The sequence below is a fragment of the Callithrix jacchus genome, chromosome 8, assembly GCF_049354715.1.
Source record: "Callithrix jacchus isolate 240 chromosome 8, calJac240_pri, whole genome shotgun sequence".
NCBI lineage: Eukaryota > Metazoa > Chordata > Mammalia > Primates > Cebidae > Callithrix > Callithrix jacchus.
Genome location: NC_133509.1, coordinates 130,114,359 through 130,127,761, shown reverse-complemented (window position 1 = coordinate 130,127,761; position 13,403 = coordinate 130,114,359). Strand labels below are relative to the sequence as shown.

Genomic DNA, 13,403 nt, shown 5'->3' with positions numbered 1-13,403 from the left:
GCCCAAACTGCTGTGCCAGTGGGGGTTCCTCTCCTCCTTCAGGGCTCAGCTCCAAGATCCGTCTTTAGAGACCTCTGCTGCCCTCCACCCTCCCCCCCCCTTGTTTAACGGCGACTGCAGCCCCGCCCCCATGGATGACTTGGGGGTAGATTCACCCTCCTTCAGGGCCCCGCCTCAAGGGAACAGGCCTGTCCTTCAGGGGGACCTCCATAGCTACCGGGTAATTAGTGAGCAGCTGGGTTTCCAGGATTCATTGCTGTGAACAGAGCAGTGATGCACACAGGCCCTGTGTTTAAACGCCCAGTGAGCCCTGTCCATTTTTTTTTTTTTCCGCCTCTTTTACTGCATATTTAAAGCCATTTTTAGTTGTTACAGAAGGGGACCAAGCACTGAGCTGGAAGCAGGGGCTGGGACTTCCTGCTCCTAGGTCATTCTTCAGCCTTGGGCAAATTCGGTAACTGTAGGGTCTCACTTTTACTCAGCACAAACCACATGGTGGGCCCCAAACAAGGTAAGATCCAGGAATTCTCTAGAGTTCAACAGTGGAGGTGGGGGGGAGGGGACCGGAAGGCCTGGCCTGGCATTTTCAGTAATTTCCACAGGAAGTTCTGTCCTGGCATTTTCAGTCATTTCAAGTGACCCCAGAGAGGGTCACTTGGAGACAGTGGCCGGAGACCCCACTGCGTACCCCAGCTCTTAGGAGTGGCCTGCTTCTAGCTCCTCTCCAGAAATTGGGGTCGCATCTCGGGACCGGAAAAGGCTCCTAGTATTTAAACCAACGGAGGAGGCCCTTCTCCTGCTGCCCCCTACTTTGGAACTCCCACAACTTCATCTCCACACTAGTTTGCCCCCCGACGCAGGCCCTCGACGCCCCCCACGCAGGGCTCCCAGGATTCGGAGATGGACAGGGCTCGGGTCCTGGTCCCCTCAAGTGGGGGCTGCCTCTCCAGATTGGGCAGAGGACAAGAGACCGGAGGAGGCGGCGTCTTATCCCGGACGGGAGGGAGGGGCTGCGCGCAGCCTCCTGGAGCAGGTACTGGGACCCGCGGGCTCATCCCCAGTTGCGTCACCCGGCAATTGATTGAGACATCACAATCTGGGGGCCGGGACCCGCGTCTCATCACTGCAGGTTTGTAACCAAACAATCCAATCAACAAACACCCCGGAAAGAAAAAAAAAAAACCGGCCTGACCCAGCCTTCCGCCCCGCCCCACCTCTCGCCTCCCGCCTCCCGGGGTTCCCGCCCCCGCACGGGGGAGTGAGCGCTAGCCCGGCGCCCCGCACCCGCCGCCCCGCGCCCGCTCGCTGCCCGCCCGCAGCGGGGGCGGCCCCGACAGCTGCGCCCGCCCCTCCCGCGCCCCGCCCGCGCCCGCCGCGGCTCCAGCTCCGCGGCGCCCTCGCCGGGTGCGTGCCGCTCGTGCGCCCGCCCGCCAGGCTCTCCGCGCCCGCCGCCCGCGCCGCCCTGGCCCGGGCCCTCCCGCCCGCGCTTCATGGCTGCGCACGAGTGGGACTGGTTCCAACGCGAGGAGCTCATCGGGCAGATCAGCGACATCCGAGTGCAGAACCTGCAAGGTAACGCAGCCCCGGCTCGCCCCGGGATCGCCCAGCCGGGCGCTCGAGGAGCCCGGGGCGCCGTTCCGACACTTGGCAACTCCCCCGCGCCGCCCCGGCTCACCGGCAGCCCACCGCTCCTGCCATTTGCCTTGGGGTGGGGGGCTGGAGTTGGACACCCGCCCCCAAGCCCCAGGGCGTCCGGCCCCGTCCAGATTTACAGTTGCCCGGGGGTGGGGCGCCACACGTGTGTGTGTTGGGGGGACAGGGCTCGCATTTTCATTAGGGGGACGTCACCACTCCCTCCAGCCACAGCTGCGAGTTTGGAGAAGTTTGTGTGTGGGCTCTTGGGGGCGGCGGCCCAGGTCAGGGAGGCGAGGAGACAGTGCGATTCCGTGTGTGTGTGTGTGTGTGTGTGTGTGCGTGTGAAAGTGTGTGAGAGTTCGCGCACTTCTAAGTACCTTCAAAGCAAGGGGAATTGAATGGTGGGCGGCGCCTCAGGGGGTGAGTTGGGGAGAGGGGGGCCAGGGGTGCGGATCGGATCGGTGGGGTCAGGCAAGCATCCATCTCCAATGGCCACTTTGCTCAGGGAGCTGCCCCTCCCCTGCACGATCAGGACTCCAACTAGGGAGAGGGCGAGAGTCCAGCCCACTACCACTTGGATCCTGCCTGGGCGCAGGACATGGGGACCAAGGCGTCTACCTGGGAGTAGCTGAGAAGAGGTGAAAGAGAAGCTCCCGTGGTGTAGAGCGGCTGCGGGTGGCGGTGCCACACATGAAGTGTGTTTCTCTTTCAAAAGAATTTATTCAATGTGGAAACTTCGCACAAAAATATTTGAAGGAAAAAAGTCACCCATAATTTTTCCCCACAACCTACCCACCCAAAAGAGAGCTGTTCTTTGTGGAAGTGTATTTCCAGCTTCTTTTTCTTTCTTTATTTTTTTTTAATACATGGGCTTTGCAGAACTGGATGGAACGCCACTTCTGGCCCTTCTTCACCCGCCTTGATCTGTGCAGGTGAAGTTTCTGTAACCGCTTCCCCTGCATGCGTGGGTTTCTAGAGAGTTCATGGTTAGGAGTGGCTGGGAGCCCCCTGGGAGGCCTGGGCAGAGAGGTGATGGGGCTGTTGGTGCCCTCCCCCGGCAAGGGCAGTGACTACTGTTAGAGGGCAGGGAGCCCCAGCCGCTGGGCGATGGCGCAGCAGTCAGGTTTAAACATTACACTTGATAGAATGTTTCCTGGGAGCCCAGGTGGATCTGGCCCGCCCCTAGCTTGGGCAAGGACAGTGCTGGCAGAGGTGACCTCAAAAGGAGTTGGTAACCTCCTGGGGTGGACACTGGAAACGGAGTTTGCTCTGGGCTCCTCTGATCTCTTCTGCTGTGATTAAACGAGGAGCTTGGGCTGGGGATGTTGAAAGTGTCTCTTTTGATAATTAGCCAACTGCCTGGATGCTGTTGCCTTAGAAAAGCTGACATCCTATTTGGGGGCGGACATTAGTGTCTGCTGCTGAGATGCCATTTTGTTTGGACTGTCAGGGTGTGTGTGTGCGTATGTATCTGTTCTTAGGCAATCTTTGGGTGTTTAATAAGCACATACTAACCAATGCTTGGTGCAACAAGTTCCGGCATTCCTCTAGGATTAGCTCCTGGTTTAGAGAAGATTGACGTTGTGAAGAGATGCCCGGCAATATGGGCATTAGGTTACAACCAGAACAGTGGGAGAAAGCTTCACAGAATAGGGACAATTTGAGATGGGTCTTGGAGGTTGGGTAGGAGTTCACTGAGTAAGCTCCTCCCCCTCAGCTCCCAGTGAACTGTCCTCACTTTTAGGCAAATGTCAGTTACAATGTGAGCATCAACAGGCTTTGCCATTTAAAAAACAAACTTTTAAATATATATGTATATGTTTAAATGTGCGCATATTTCTAAGTTTGACAAAACTTTATATATGGGTACATCTGTGTAACAATCACCCAGATCAAGATGCGGATTTCCAGCACCCTAGATGGTCAAGTACCCTAGCTCTTCCTTCCCAGGCAGTAACAGCCCCTGAGAACCAAGGGAACTAACTTCATCTTCATTACTGAAAATAACTTTTGCCACTAGAACCTGATACTCAATAGAACCCTACAGGATGTACTCCAGCCTGTTTTTCTTTTCAGCATTGTGCCGGTGTGATTCCTCTGTACTGTCACCTGTATCTGGAGTTCCCTCTCTTGCTGAGTACTATTCCATGGTTAGATGCACCACCATTTGATGAGCCTTTCACCTGTTGAGGGACCTTTGGGTTGTGTGCAGTTTGGGGCTATTATGAATGAATGAAGCTGTCCATGTCTTTTGGAGGACATTAGCACTGTAGAGTTACTGTGTCGGGTTGTGCTTTGCTTAGCATTGCTGAGAAGAGACTGGGAGTGGAGTTGGGGGCCAGCATCTGTCTTCTCTTGATTTTTCCCTTGGTTAGTTTCCTGACTGAATGCTTAATAGGCATTTTCTCTCCTTGGTTCTGTGGTACTCAGGAAGTCTCAGCCAAAGGGCAAAGTCCAGAAGGTGCTCTGCACTGAGCTTAGAGCATCTGCCATAACTGGCTGTCGGATGTTGGCTGGCTACTCTGTGACTGCATGATCGGCTATGGGGGCCACCAGCAGGGTCTTGTTCTTCTGAACTCAGTGCTGGTGGCAGTTAAAAGTTGAGGGAAGCAGACGGAGGCCAGGCAGAGGGGCTGCTGCTGAGACTGAGTGCCTGCTTATAGCACAGGTAGCCACAGTCGTGGCGATGGAAGGAGGGCTGCAGTGGGATTTTACGGATCTGTAATCATAGGGCTTGAGAAGGATTCCCGACCTCCATCTGCAGGCAGCAACTGCTGTCAGGGTCAGGCATTCCTGATTCTTTTCAGAAAGCTTCAGCTCTCCCGGGGCCCTGGGTTGGGGTAATCCTGGGGTCAGTAATGAGGGGTAGCCCTGAGGTTCTGACCTCTGGGATACTGCATTTCAGGGAAGAATAGTTTAGTAATAGAGCTATATCTTTCTATCTTTCCGTTTATCTATGTGTTTAAGTTGACTTAGAAGTAGCTTGGCCTCTGCTCACTTGCTCATCCGAGGCTTTTATCTCTCGCCCTGAACTGTGGGATTCTGAAATCCATGCAGTATGATTTCTTCTGCCCCGCAAAAAACAATGGAATGAAGATTTCTAGACCTGTCTTTGGAGGTCAAGGTGAGCTGGGCAGAATGATGGCCCCTCCCAAGAGGCCTGCCACTCACCTTCGTTCGTCTGATTCTTGAGCAGATATGATTTTCATGTATATGTTGACATGCATAGGTCATAAAGGCCTTCATCAAGGAGGAGCCCTTTGAAAGAGCATGGACACGTCCCTCTGGGCAGACGGCCTGTGCCACCCTCACAGGGTCTCTTGCAAGAAAACGGGGGTGGTCCAAGCTGTTAACCTTTTTGGAGAGGAGAAGATGGAATTGCAGGTGTTGGCGGCCTCCGCCAGGTGGTCCCTGATTCCTTGGAGCCATATTGGAAGGCAGGGACATATTTTCTCAAATTGACGCTAGAGGTGGTGAGTTAATAGGTTTATGCCTTGGTTCCCTGCCTGGCTGTTGGCTACGAGGGCTCCGGTGTCCTTCCAAAGACAAGCTGCTCTGGGTGCTCCCTCTCTCTCTTTGCCTGAGCCTCAGGGTCCAGCTCAGTGCTCCACCAGTTCTGGGGGTCAGTGTACTATTAGACAAAAAGGGGTGTTGGACCAGATTTAAAGAAGGCTCTGTTCGTGTGGGAAGCCTCCAGCACCCAAAGAACCCATAGCCCTTCTCCACGCTGTTTAGCCTGTAGCATCTTGCAGACACTGGGGAATGAAAGCTGGTTCTAGTCTCTGCCTTTCAGGGATGTGAAACTGTCATGGGCACCCAGCCAGACTGGAGCTTGAATTTTCTGATTCTAGCGGTGCAGAGGTCAGTTCTGCCTTGGGCCATCTTCCCCTGTCGTTCTGGTGCTTTGGGGCTTTGATGCTGTCATTCTTGACCTGGACTTTGAAGGCCAGAAACTTGACTGCGTAGGTTCTGGGTTGTACAGGGCAGAAGGGAGAGAAGTTACTGGAAGTGCTTCAAGGCAGGCTCAGAGGCAGGACAGGGCCTGCGTTTTCAGAAGGATCAGCCCTGGCCCATGTGGCCCACTTTCTCCTTTTGTTCCACTGGCTCAGGCCCGGGCACTGGCATTCCTCCTGCAAGCTCAGACTCCGCAGTGATGGACTTCTTTACGGCTTTCCACCCACCACCCAACCACTAGAGCACGTTATTCAAGCCGCCGGCAGGTTTCGGGACCTGCAGCAGGGCTTCCCAACCCGTGAGCTGAGGGCTGCAGTGTGGGGGCCGGGGCAGCTCTTGGGTCCACCCAGGACAAGTACTACTGTGGTCCTGTGTCACCATGAGAAGGGCTGGGTTGCACTGGCGTACAGGATGAAGTCCAAGCCCGGTGACCTGTTGTTCAAGGTCACCTGTGGCCTGGCTCAGGATGCCACACCAACCTTCTCTCCCAAAAGTCCCCACCGCTTCCTGCACCCATAGCCCGCTCCTTCAGTTCCTTATCTCCCCCTCTTTACCTGTCTACCTCTAGCCCTTCCGGCTCACACAGCAGGGGAGCACACAGCAGTGGGACGGGTCGCTGTCAGCCAGCAGCCAGAGAAGGGATAGAGCCCAGGAGGGACCTGTCCCATGCCCACCTCCCCCAGCTCTTAGAGGGCACAGCAAGTGCGCTGAAGATTTCTACATACAAATCCAAAGGAAACCAAATGCAGAGGTTTCATTTCAAGGAACTGCCTGCCAGGGCACTACCCCTGGGGCTGTGGCTGCGTTCTAAGGGATGAATCATCATGTAGAAAGTTTCTTTCTGGCTTTGGCTGGGGTCAGGCCCTGGGCTTTGAGTTCACTCCTGATTACAGGCAAAAGGCCGTGTTCTAGTGCCAGCTCTGTCCCTATCTCATGGTGTGGCTTTTTCTCGAGGGGCTTTTCCAGATGGAGCACAGTGCAGCTGGGGAAGCCACAGCCAAGACCCGAAGGCTCAAGACCTGAGCTGGGGTCCTGGCTTTGTTGGGAACTTGCTGTGAGATTCTGACAAATCTCTCTCCCTTGTTGTTCCTTAGTTTCCTCCTTTGCAAAATGAGAGGGTTGGGATTATCTGAGGCTCAAATCTACCCCTGGGAAGGTGGTCAAGCAGTGGCGGGCCTGGCAGGTGCCCATCTAGTGCCATCTGCATTCCAGCCCCTAGCATGCATGCGTGGACGGCTGGTGTGTGACTCTGGGCTCTAGTAAGCACAGCTGGCTGCATCCTAGATTCTTTTCACTGCTGGCTGCTGGAGACCCATTTCCACCAAGTGTCCTGGGTAGAAATATTACATTTCATAAACTTCGCTATATGGGTGTACATGGTAAATGATGTACATTTTTGACTTCTCCTTGGCTGACAAGGTGAAGGTGCCTAGGGAGGTTTAGTGGCCGGTCCGCAATTGCGACAAACAAGGGGCTCTGGACTCCACCCATGCCCATTTGTACCAAGGAACAAGTGTGTTCAGGGGCCAGGTGAAACTGAAGCCCCTCTTGCAAATGGCTTGTCCGCAGTGGGAGGGAAGCCCTCGGTCCAGCTGGCAGCACATCTAGGGAGAGGTTTCGCCACAGAATCATGTGTCAGCAGCTAGGCCTGTGCTTCAGAGCAGCCCTGAACTGTCTGCTGACCCTGCAGCCTCATGGGAGGGGCGTGGTGTCTCATCAGAGCTACGGCTCTGGGGAAGCAACCTTTTGCCCAAGAGGCCCAGATTTCATGAACTGCCCTCCCTGACCTGTGGAATGCTCTGGCATTTAATTTTTCACTGAATAGCTGAGGCTCTGGACAAAGTCCGTCTGCCCATAAGCTGTAGATCACATCTGCCCTGTGTCTGAGGGGAAGAGAGAAAAATAAAGCAATTGTCTTTTGGGTGATTGAACCATTAAAAGTGAACTTCCCGTTCCCATAGAAACCTTTTTATAAAAATTTTTTTCCTTTCCCCATGTCTTTTTTTTTTTTTTTTTTAAACAGTGGTAGATTGCATTCATCACAGAAGGAATTAGAGGCAGTGTTGGAAATCACAAGTACAGCATCAAAAAATCTTGGCTTTTTCTTCCTTACTGGTTTGTCTTTTTTTCCTACTTTTTTCTTTCTTTCTTTCTTTCTTTTTTTTTTTGAGACAAAGTCTTGCTCTGTCACCAGGCTGGGGTACAATGGCGTGATCTTGGCTCACGGCAACCTCCACCTCTTGGGTTCAAGCAATGCTCCTGCCTCAGCCTCCCAAGTAGCTGGGACTACAGGCACATGCTACCACTCCCAGCTAATTTTTGTATTTTTAGTAGAGACAGGGTTTCACCATGTTGGCCAGAATGGTCTTGATATCTTGACCTCATGATCTGCCCACCTCGGCCTCCCAAAGTGTTAGGATTACAGGCGTGAGCCACCGCTCCCGGCCCCTACTTTTTTTCTATCAGAATAGGGATTAGAAAACTATGGCCCACAGGTCAAATCCAGCCACAGCCTCTTTTTGTGAATAAAGTTTTATTGGCACATAGCCACACCCGTTCATTTGCATATTGCCTATGGCTGCTTTTCTAGGACATGGGCACAGCTGAGTAGTTGAGGTAAAGAAACCAAAAAAATGTATCACCCAGCCCAGTGTCGTAAAAGAGGAAGACAGAGAAATGGAGAGTGTTAGTAAAATGCTCTCAGCAAAAGGAAAGGTGTGTGTGTTTGTAGTGTATAGCTCTGTGTGTGTGTGTGTGTGTGTGTGTGTGTGTGTCTGTCTGTCAGTCAGTGATGTTTTTGCTAAAGTCAGCTGCTCTGCCTTGGAACAGCAGCCCAGGATGAAGGCTATCAAGATGCCCCACATCCCAGAACCGAGGCGTTGCCTTGGAACCGCTGCCTCATGCCTCCCACACTTGTCACTGTTGTCCCACAGTTGATTCTGTACAGAAGAAAGCCTCAACATCTGTGGGACAAGTGCTTACCCTTCTTTCCTACAGCAAGTTGTGAATATAGGGGTCTGGGAGGCTGGAATCGGGTTGGTGGGGTGAGGCCAGCCAGCCGCCCTGCAGAGTAGAAAATATGTGTCCTTGTCAGCAAGTACCAGGCTCCTATCCAGAATACGGCAATCTGGAAGATTTCTTGTAGGAAGTTAGGAACTGTATTTTCTAAACCCAGACCCAGGCCACATGATGAGTAGAAGATGCTTCTGGTGATGACAGCAGGGGATGCGTGCTGTGTGTGTGGCAGCCCAGCCTTCTTTTCCGAGGGCTGCCTGTCTGCTTGTGGTACATTTTGAACCTGCTTTGGACATGGACTTACCCACTTGAAGCCTGGACCTTTGGTCATATAATGGTTGTTGAGTCCTCCTGAAATTCTGGAGCTGGGGATGGAGGGATGGGTGGATGGGACATGCTAGGAGTTCTCAGTACAGAGAGGACAGGGGCATGGTGAGGTTGAGATCAGTGTGTAGGAACTGAGGGTGCTCACTGTGGGTATTACCGGAGTCGGGGGTGGGGAGGGAGGCCCAGTCTAGCCTTTAGGGGTATATTTGCGTAGCTGGACTGTCTGTAGGTTTCTTTGTGAGTTTGGTGGAGACCGGGGTGGTGGCAGCAGGCCTGAGCTGAGAGTGTATAGACTCGGGTTCTGGTCATAGGGCTGTCACCACCTGGCTGCAGAACCCTGGGGTGGCTTCCTAAAAGCAAGAGACCTGTGTGAGTCACAGACTGTCTACCCAGGAGGCCAGAGAACGTGTGATGTCATGTCACAGTGGTCATCTTTATGTCCTGTAGCCCTGGGATGAAAAAGGTGGCAGAGAGTGAGGCACAGAGAAAAATCTGCCCCATGGACCCACAGGGTAGAGAAGTGTGTGGAGAGGGCCGGTGGGGTCGGGGAGAGCCCCTGCAAGCTCCCCAACATGATGGAAGCCAGGGTTGGGCCGGGAAATGCTGGATGGTGCGTTCCAGAGGGGTCCATGTGGTCGCCTCCTTTGGACACATCCTCTTATTCCTTCACCTTTTATTTCTGTCCCACTTTTTATTTGGTTCCCCTGTGTTCCACTGTTTCTTGGAGATTGTGGTCCACTGTCCCCAAGGCACAGGAAAACCAAGGAGGATTTGGGGAATTTAAGGAAGCCCCTGGGTCATTTTGCTGTCGACCAGAACTACGTTCAGCTCCCACAGAACTGCAGACCTCCGGGTCTAACGGTAAAGGCCCCAAGGCCCCAAGGGTGGAGGCACGCCCCAACCCTGCTTTCCTCTCCTGGGGGGTGCTCCATGTAGCCAGGAGCCTTTGTGATATTTATATCCCTCTCCTTTTAAAAACTATTTTTAATTCTCTATGGTATGACATAATTAAAAGCAGTGTTCTGAGCCCTTCTAGCTGAGAACTGGGGCGGCGGGTGGGGAGGGGGCTCGGAGGTGACCTGCCAGTCTGGTGGTGGAGGAACCTGAACCCTCAGATGGCACTGCTCACGTGCCCCTTCCCTCGCCTCCCGTGTCCCATCAGTCCTGGCCCATCTGGACCTCTCCATACTTGCCTCCTTTGCACACATCCTCCTTGTTAGTTGCCAGGACCACTGTCTACCTGCCTCCAGCACCGCTTTTTATTTGGTTCCCATGTGTTCCACTGTTTCTTGGAGATTGTGGTCCACTGTCCCCAAGGCCTGCTCCGGGCCTGCAGCCCGATGATGTTTCTCACACCCCGTCCATCTCTCTGTGAGGCTTCTTTGTCCTTGGGAAGAAGCACTGCTGGGTGCTCTGCCCCCGCCGCCCCCACCCCCACACACCGCCTGCCCTTCCTTGAAGGAACTGGGCCACAGCTACACTCAGGTGTCTTCTGGTTTTGCCCACAGGCCACGCCATTTCCCCCTTGCAATGCCTTTGTCTACACAGTCCCTTCTGCAGAGAATGACTGTGACTGTGCCCAGGACATCCTTGGACCCTGTCTGTGCCCTCCTGGGCAGAACTCACAGCCCTGGGGTCTGGCCCTTCTGAGCCCCCACAGATGCCTTCTGAGTCCACTCAAGGATCTAAGTGGACCCCTGAGTGGAGCGAATGCATCTTTGTCCTTCCAGCCCTGAACACGGAGCAGGTCTTCAGAACCGGTGTAGGCTAGACAATGCCTCCGCTGGAAGATGTCCACATCCTAATCCCCAAAATTGGTGAATATGTTCTCTTCCTTGGTAAAAGGGACTTGGCACATGTGATTAAGTGAGGGATCTTGAGATAAGGAGATAATCTGGGATTATCCAAGTGGACCCAACTAATCACAAGCCTCCTTATAAGAAGGAAGCAGGAGGGTCGGAGAGAGAGGGGGAGAGGAGCTGTGATAATGGAAGCAGAGTTGAGAGTGGTGGGCTGCGGGATGGGGTCAGGCTAAGGGAACGCAGGGGCCTGTGTTAGGCGATGTTTGCATTGCTCTAAAGAAATACCTGAGGCTGGGTAATTTAGAAGAAAAGAAGTTTAATTGGCTTGTAATTCTGCACTCTGTTCAGGAAGTGTGGTGCCGGCATCTGCTTCTGGGAGGCCTCAGAAAGCTTCCAATCACAGTGGAAGGGAATGCGAGCCAGTGCAGGGTGCACCTCCAACACTGGGGATCACATTTCAATATAAGATTTGGAGGGGACACACACCCAAACCATATCAGGCCTCTACAAGCCAGAAAAGGGAAGACCCAGATTCCACTTAGAATCTCCAGAAGGAGCACAGCCTTGTCCTTAACCTTGGTTTTAGCCAGTAACACCCATACAGACTTCTGACCTTCAGAACTAGAAGAGAATATATTTGTGCTGTTTTCAGCCACTAAGTGTGTGGTAATCTGTCCCAGCAGCCATGAGAATCTCATATGCAAATGAATAATAAATGCTCATCAAGCCTTCTCCACCTCCGTAGAAGAGACACACTGGGGAGATATTTGCACAGCTGGACTGCCCTGTAGGTTTCTCTGTGAGTTTGGTGGAGACCAGGGTGGGGCAGCAAGCTTTAGCTGAGCGTGCACAGACCAGGGCTGTGGTCACAGGGCTGCCACCACCTGGCTGGAGAACTCACAGGCTTCCTGGCAAAGGGCAGGAGTGGGCTTCAGAGGAAGGGAGAGGCTGGCGTGAGCCAACAGACTCTTTACCTAGGAGGCCAGAGAAGTTGCTGGCGTCATGTCATGGTGATCTTATCTGTGCCCTGTGGCCCTGGGATGAAGAGGGTAGTATCATAGTGTCCTCTGGCTACATACCCTGCTGTGTGGATTCTGGGACTGAACATGTTCCGGCAGCAATAACAGCTCTGTTCTAATCCTTGTATTCTTCTGGAGTGGAGATGCATGAACCCTGGAAATGCAGCTACCCTAGAGCAAGCCGAGTCCTGGTTGTGTTGGGAAAACAACCTTCCACTTGATAAGAAATATCACAGTTTGTTTAGAAAACAAGAGAACATCATTAAAATATGGTGTTTTAATGACAATCATTAATATAACTAAAAGTTGTAGACAGTTTCCAACTTTGGGTAATATTCCATCACATATTGAAAGTCCCAGGCTAGACATGCAAATTACAAGGGACCTCAATTGCCGAAGAATGGAAAAAGTCCCAATCCTGCCTCACTGTTTCAGTGCTGTCGAATGATGTCATGCTGTGTTTCCGACCTCCCTAGCCTCCCCCATGGGGTTGGCCCCACAGTCTTGGGGCCCCAGTTCCCTTGATGTCTCCTTTGTAGGTTTATCAAACCAGTAATGATCATGGATAACCACACTTCCCTTTTTGTTTTCTGTTTCTACTTATTTTTATAAAACAAGGATGAAATGCAACTAAACATTCCAGTAGTGTTCCAGATACATGGCCGTGTGGCTGAAAAAGGCCCCCATGCGTGAGCACGGCTTCTTCCTTGTCAGGCCATGTTGGAGGAGTTGCAGCCTGCGTTACAGAAGACAGCCTGCAGTATTGTTGTTGTTGCAATATGTATAATATACAGTACAGATTGTATAAAAATCAATTAAGTCACCCGGGCACTGTGGCTCATGCCTGTCATCCCAACAATTTGGGAGGCCAAGGTGGGTGAATCATGAGGTCCAGAGATCGAGACCATCCTGGCCTACGTGGTGAGACCCCATCTCTACTAAAAATACAAAAACTAGCTGGGAGTGGTGGCGCGCACCTGTAGTTCCAGCTACTCAGGAGGCTGAGGCAGGAGAATTGCTTGAACCCGGGAGGTGGAGGTTGCGGTGAGCTGAGATCACACCACTGTACTCTAGCCTGTAGACAGAGCGAGACTCAATCTCAAAAAAAAAAAAAAAAAATCAATTACTTCAGGGACTGTCTTTATTGGTTCTAGGGTACTGATGTGATCATGGGGAGTGTGTGCAGGGAGGGGGTTGGTAGGCAGAGAGATGACTGCAGTGCAGGACCCTGTGCCAAGTCTTTGGAAGAACCCTGATGGTGGGCATTATTATTAGCTCGAGAACTAAGGCTGAGTGACATTGTCACAAGTTCCAAGCCATTGAGCTAAGAAGTGGCAGAACCAGGAATCAGAGGTCAATCTGGGAGAATGAAGTCAGTCAGGGACCGGGTAGTAAGATGGGATTTGAATTTGGGGACATGGAGAGAGACTGTCCAGCAGTAGATCAAGGACCAGGTGGTGCTGGAGAGGGCAACTGACTTGGAACCCAGAAAGAAAACTGGACCCTGGCTAAAGGGTGTTGGGCAAGAGGTCAGCCAGCCTTGCTGTTGAGCCTTATCAGAGTCGGTTCAGTGACCCAGCTGGCTCTGTTTAGAGTTATCTATGCACCAGATTTCTTGAACTAACAAAGGCTGACTTATTGACTGAAGATT

At 52.7% G+C, this 13,403-nt stretch overlaps 1 protein-coding gene across 11 annotated transcripts in view; it reads left to right on the top strand.

The window, feature by feature from the left end:
• The first annotated feature begins 368 nt into the window (after positions 1 to 368).
• Positions 369 to 13,403, top strand: part of CLMN (calmin) — a 137,240-nt gene continuing 124,205 nt past the window's right edge. For 5 of the 11 annotated variants that reach the window (XR_013521514.1, XR_004730119.2, XR_013521516.1 and 2 more), the window contains exon 1: positions 886 to 1,129. Coding sequence is in view for 7 of the 11 variants with exons in the window: in XM_035261396.3 (XP_035117287.1) it covers positions 901 to 1,129 (229 nt within the window). In the remaining 4 variants the exon portion in view is untranslated. Of the gene's footprint in view, positions 512 to 885; positions 1,130 to 1,402; positions 1,573 to 13,403 lie in introns of those variants that run through there. The other 6 variants (XR_013521515.1, XM_035261399.3, XM_035261397.3 and 3 more) reach the window with 3 other exon arrangements.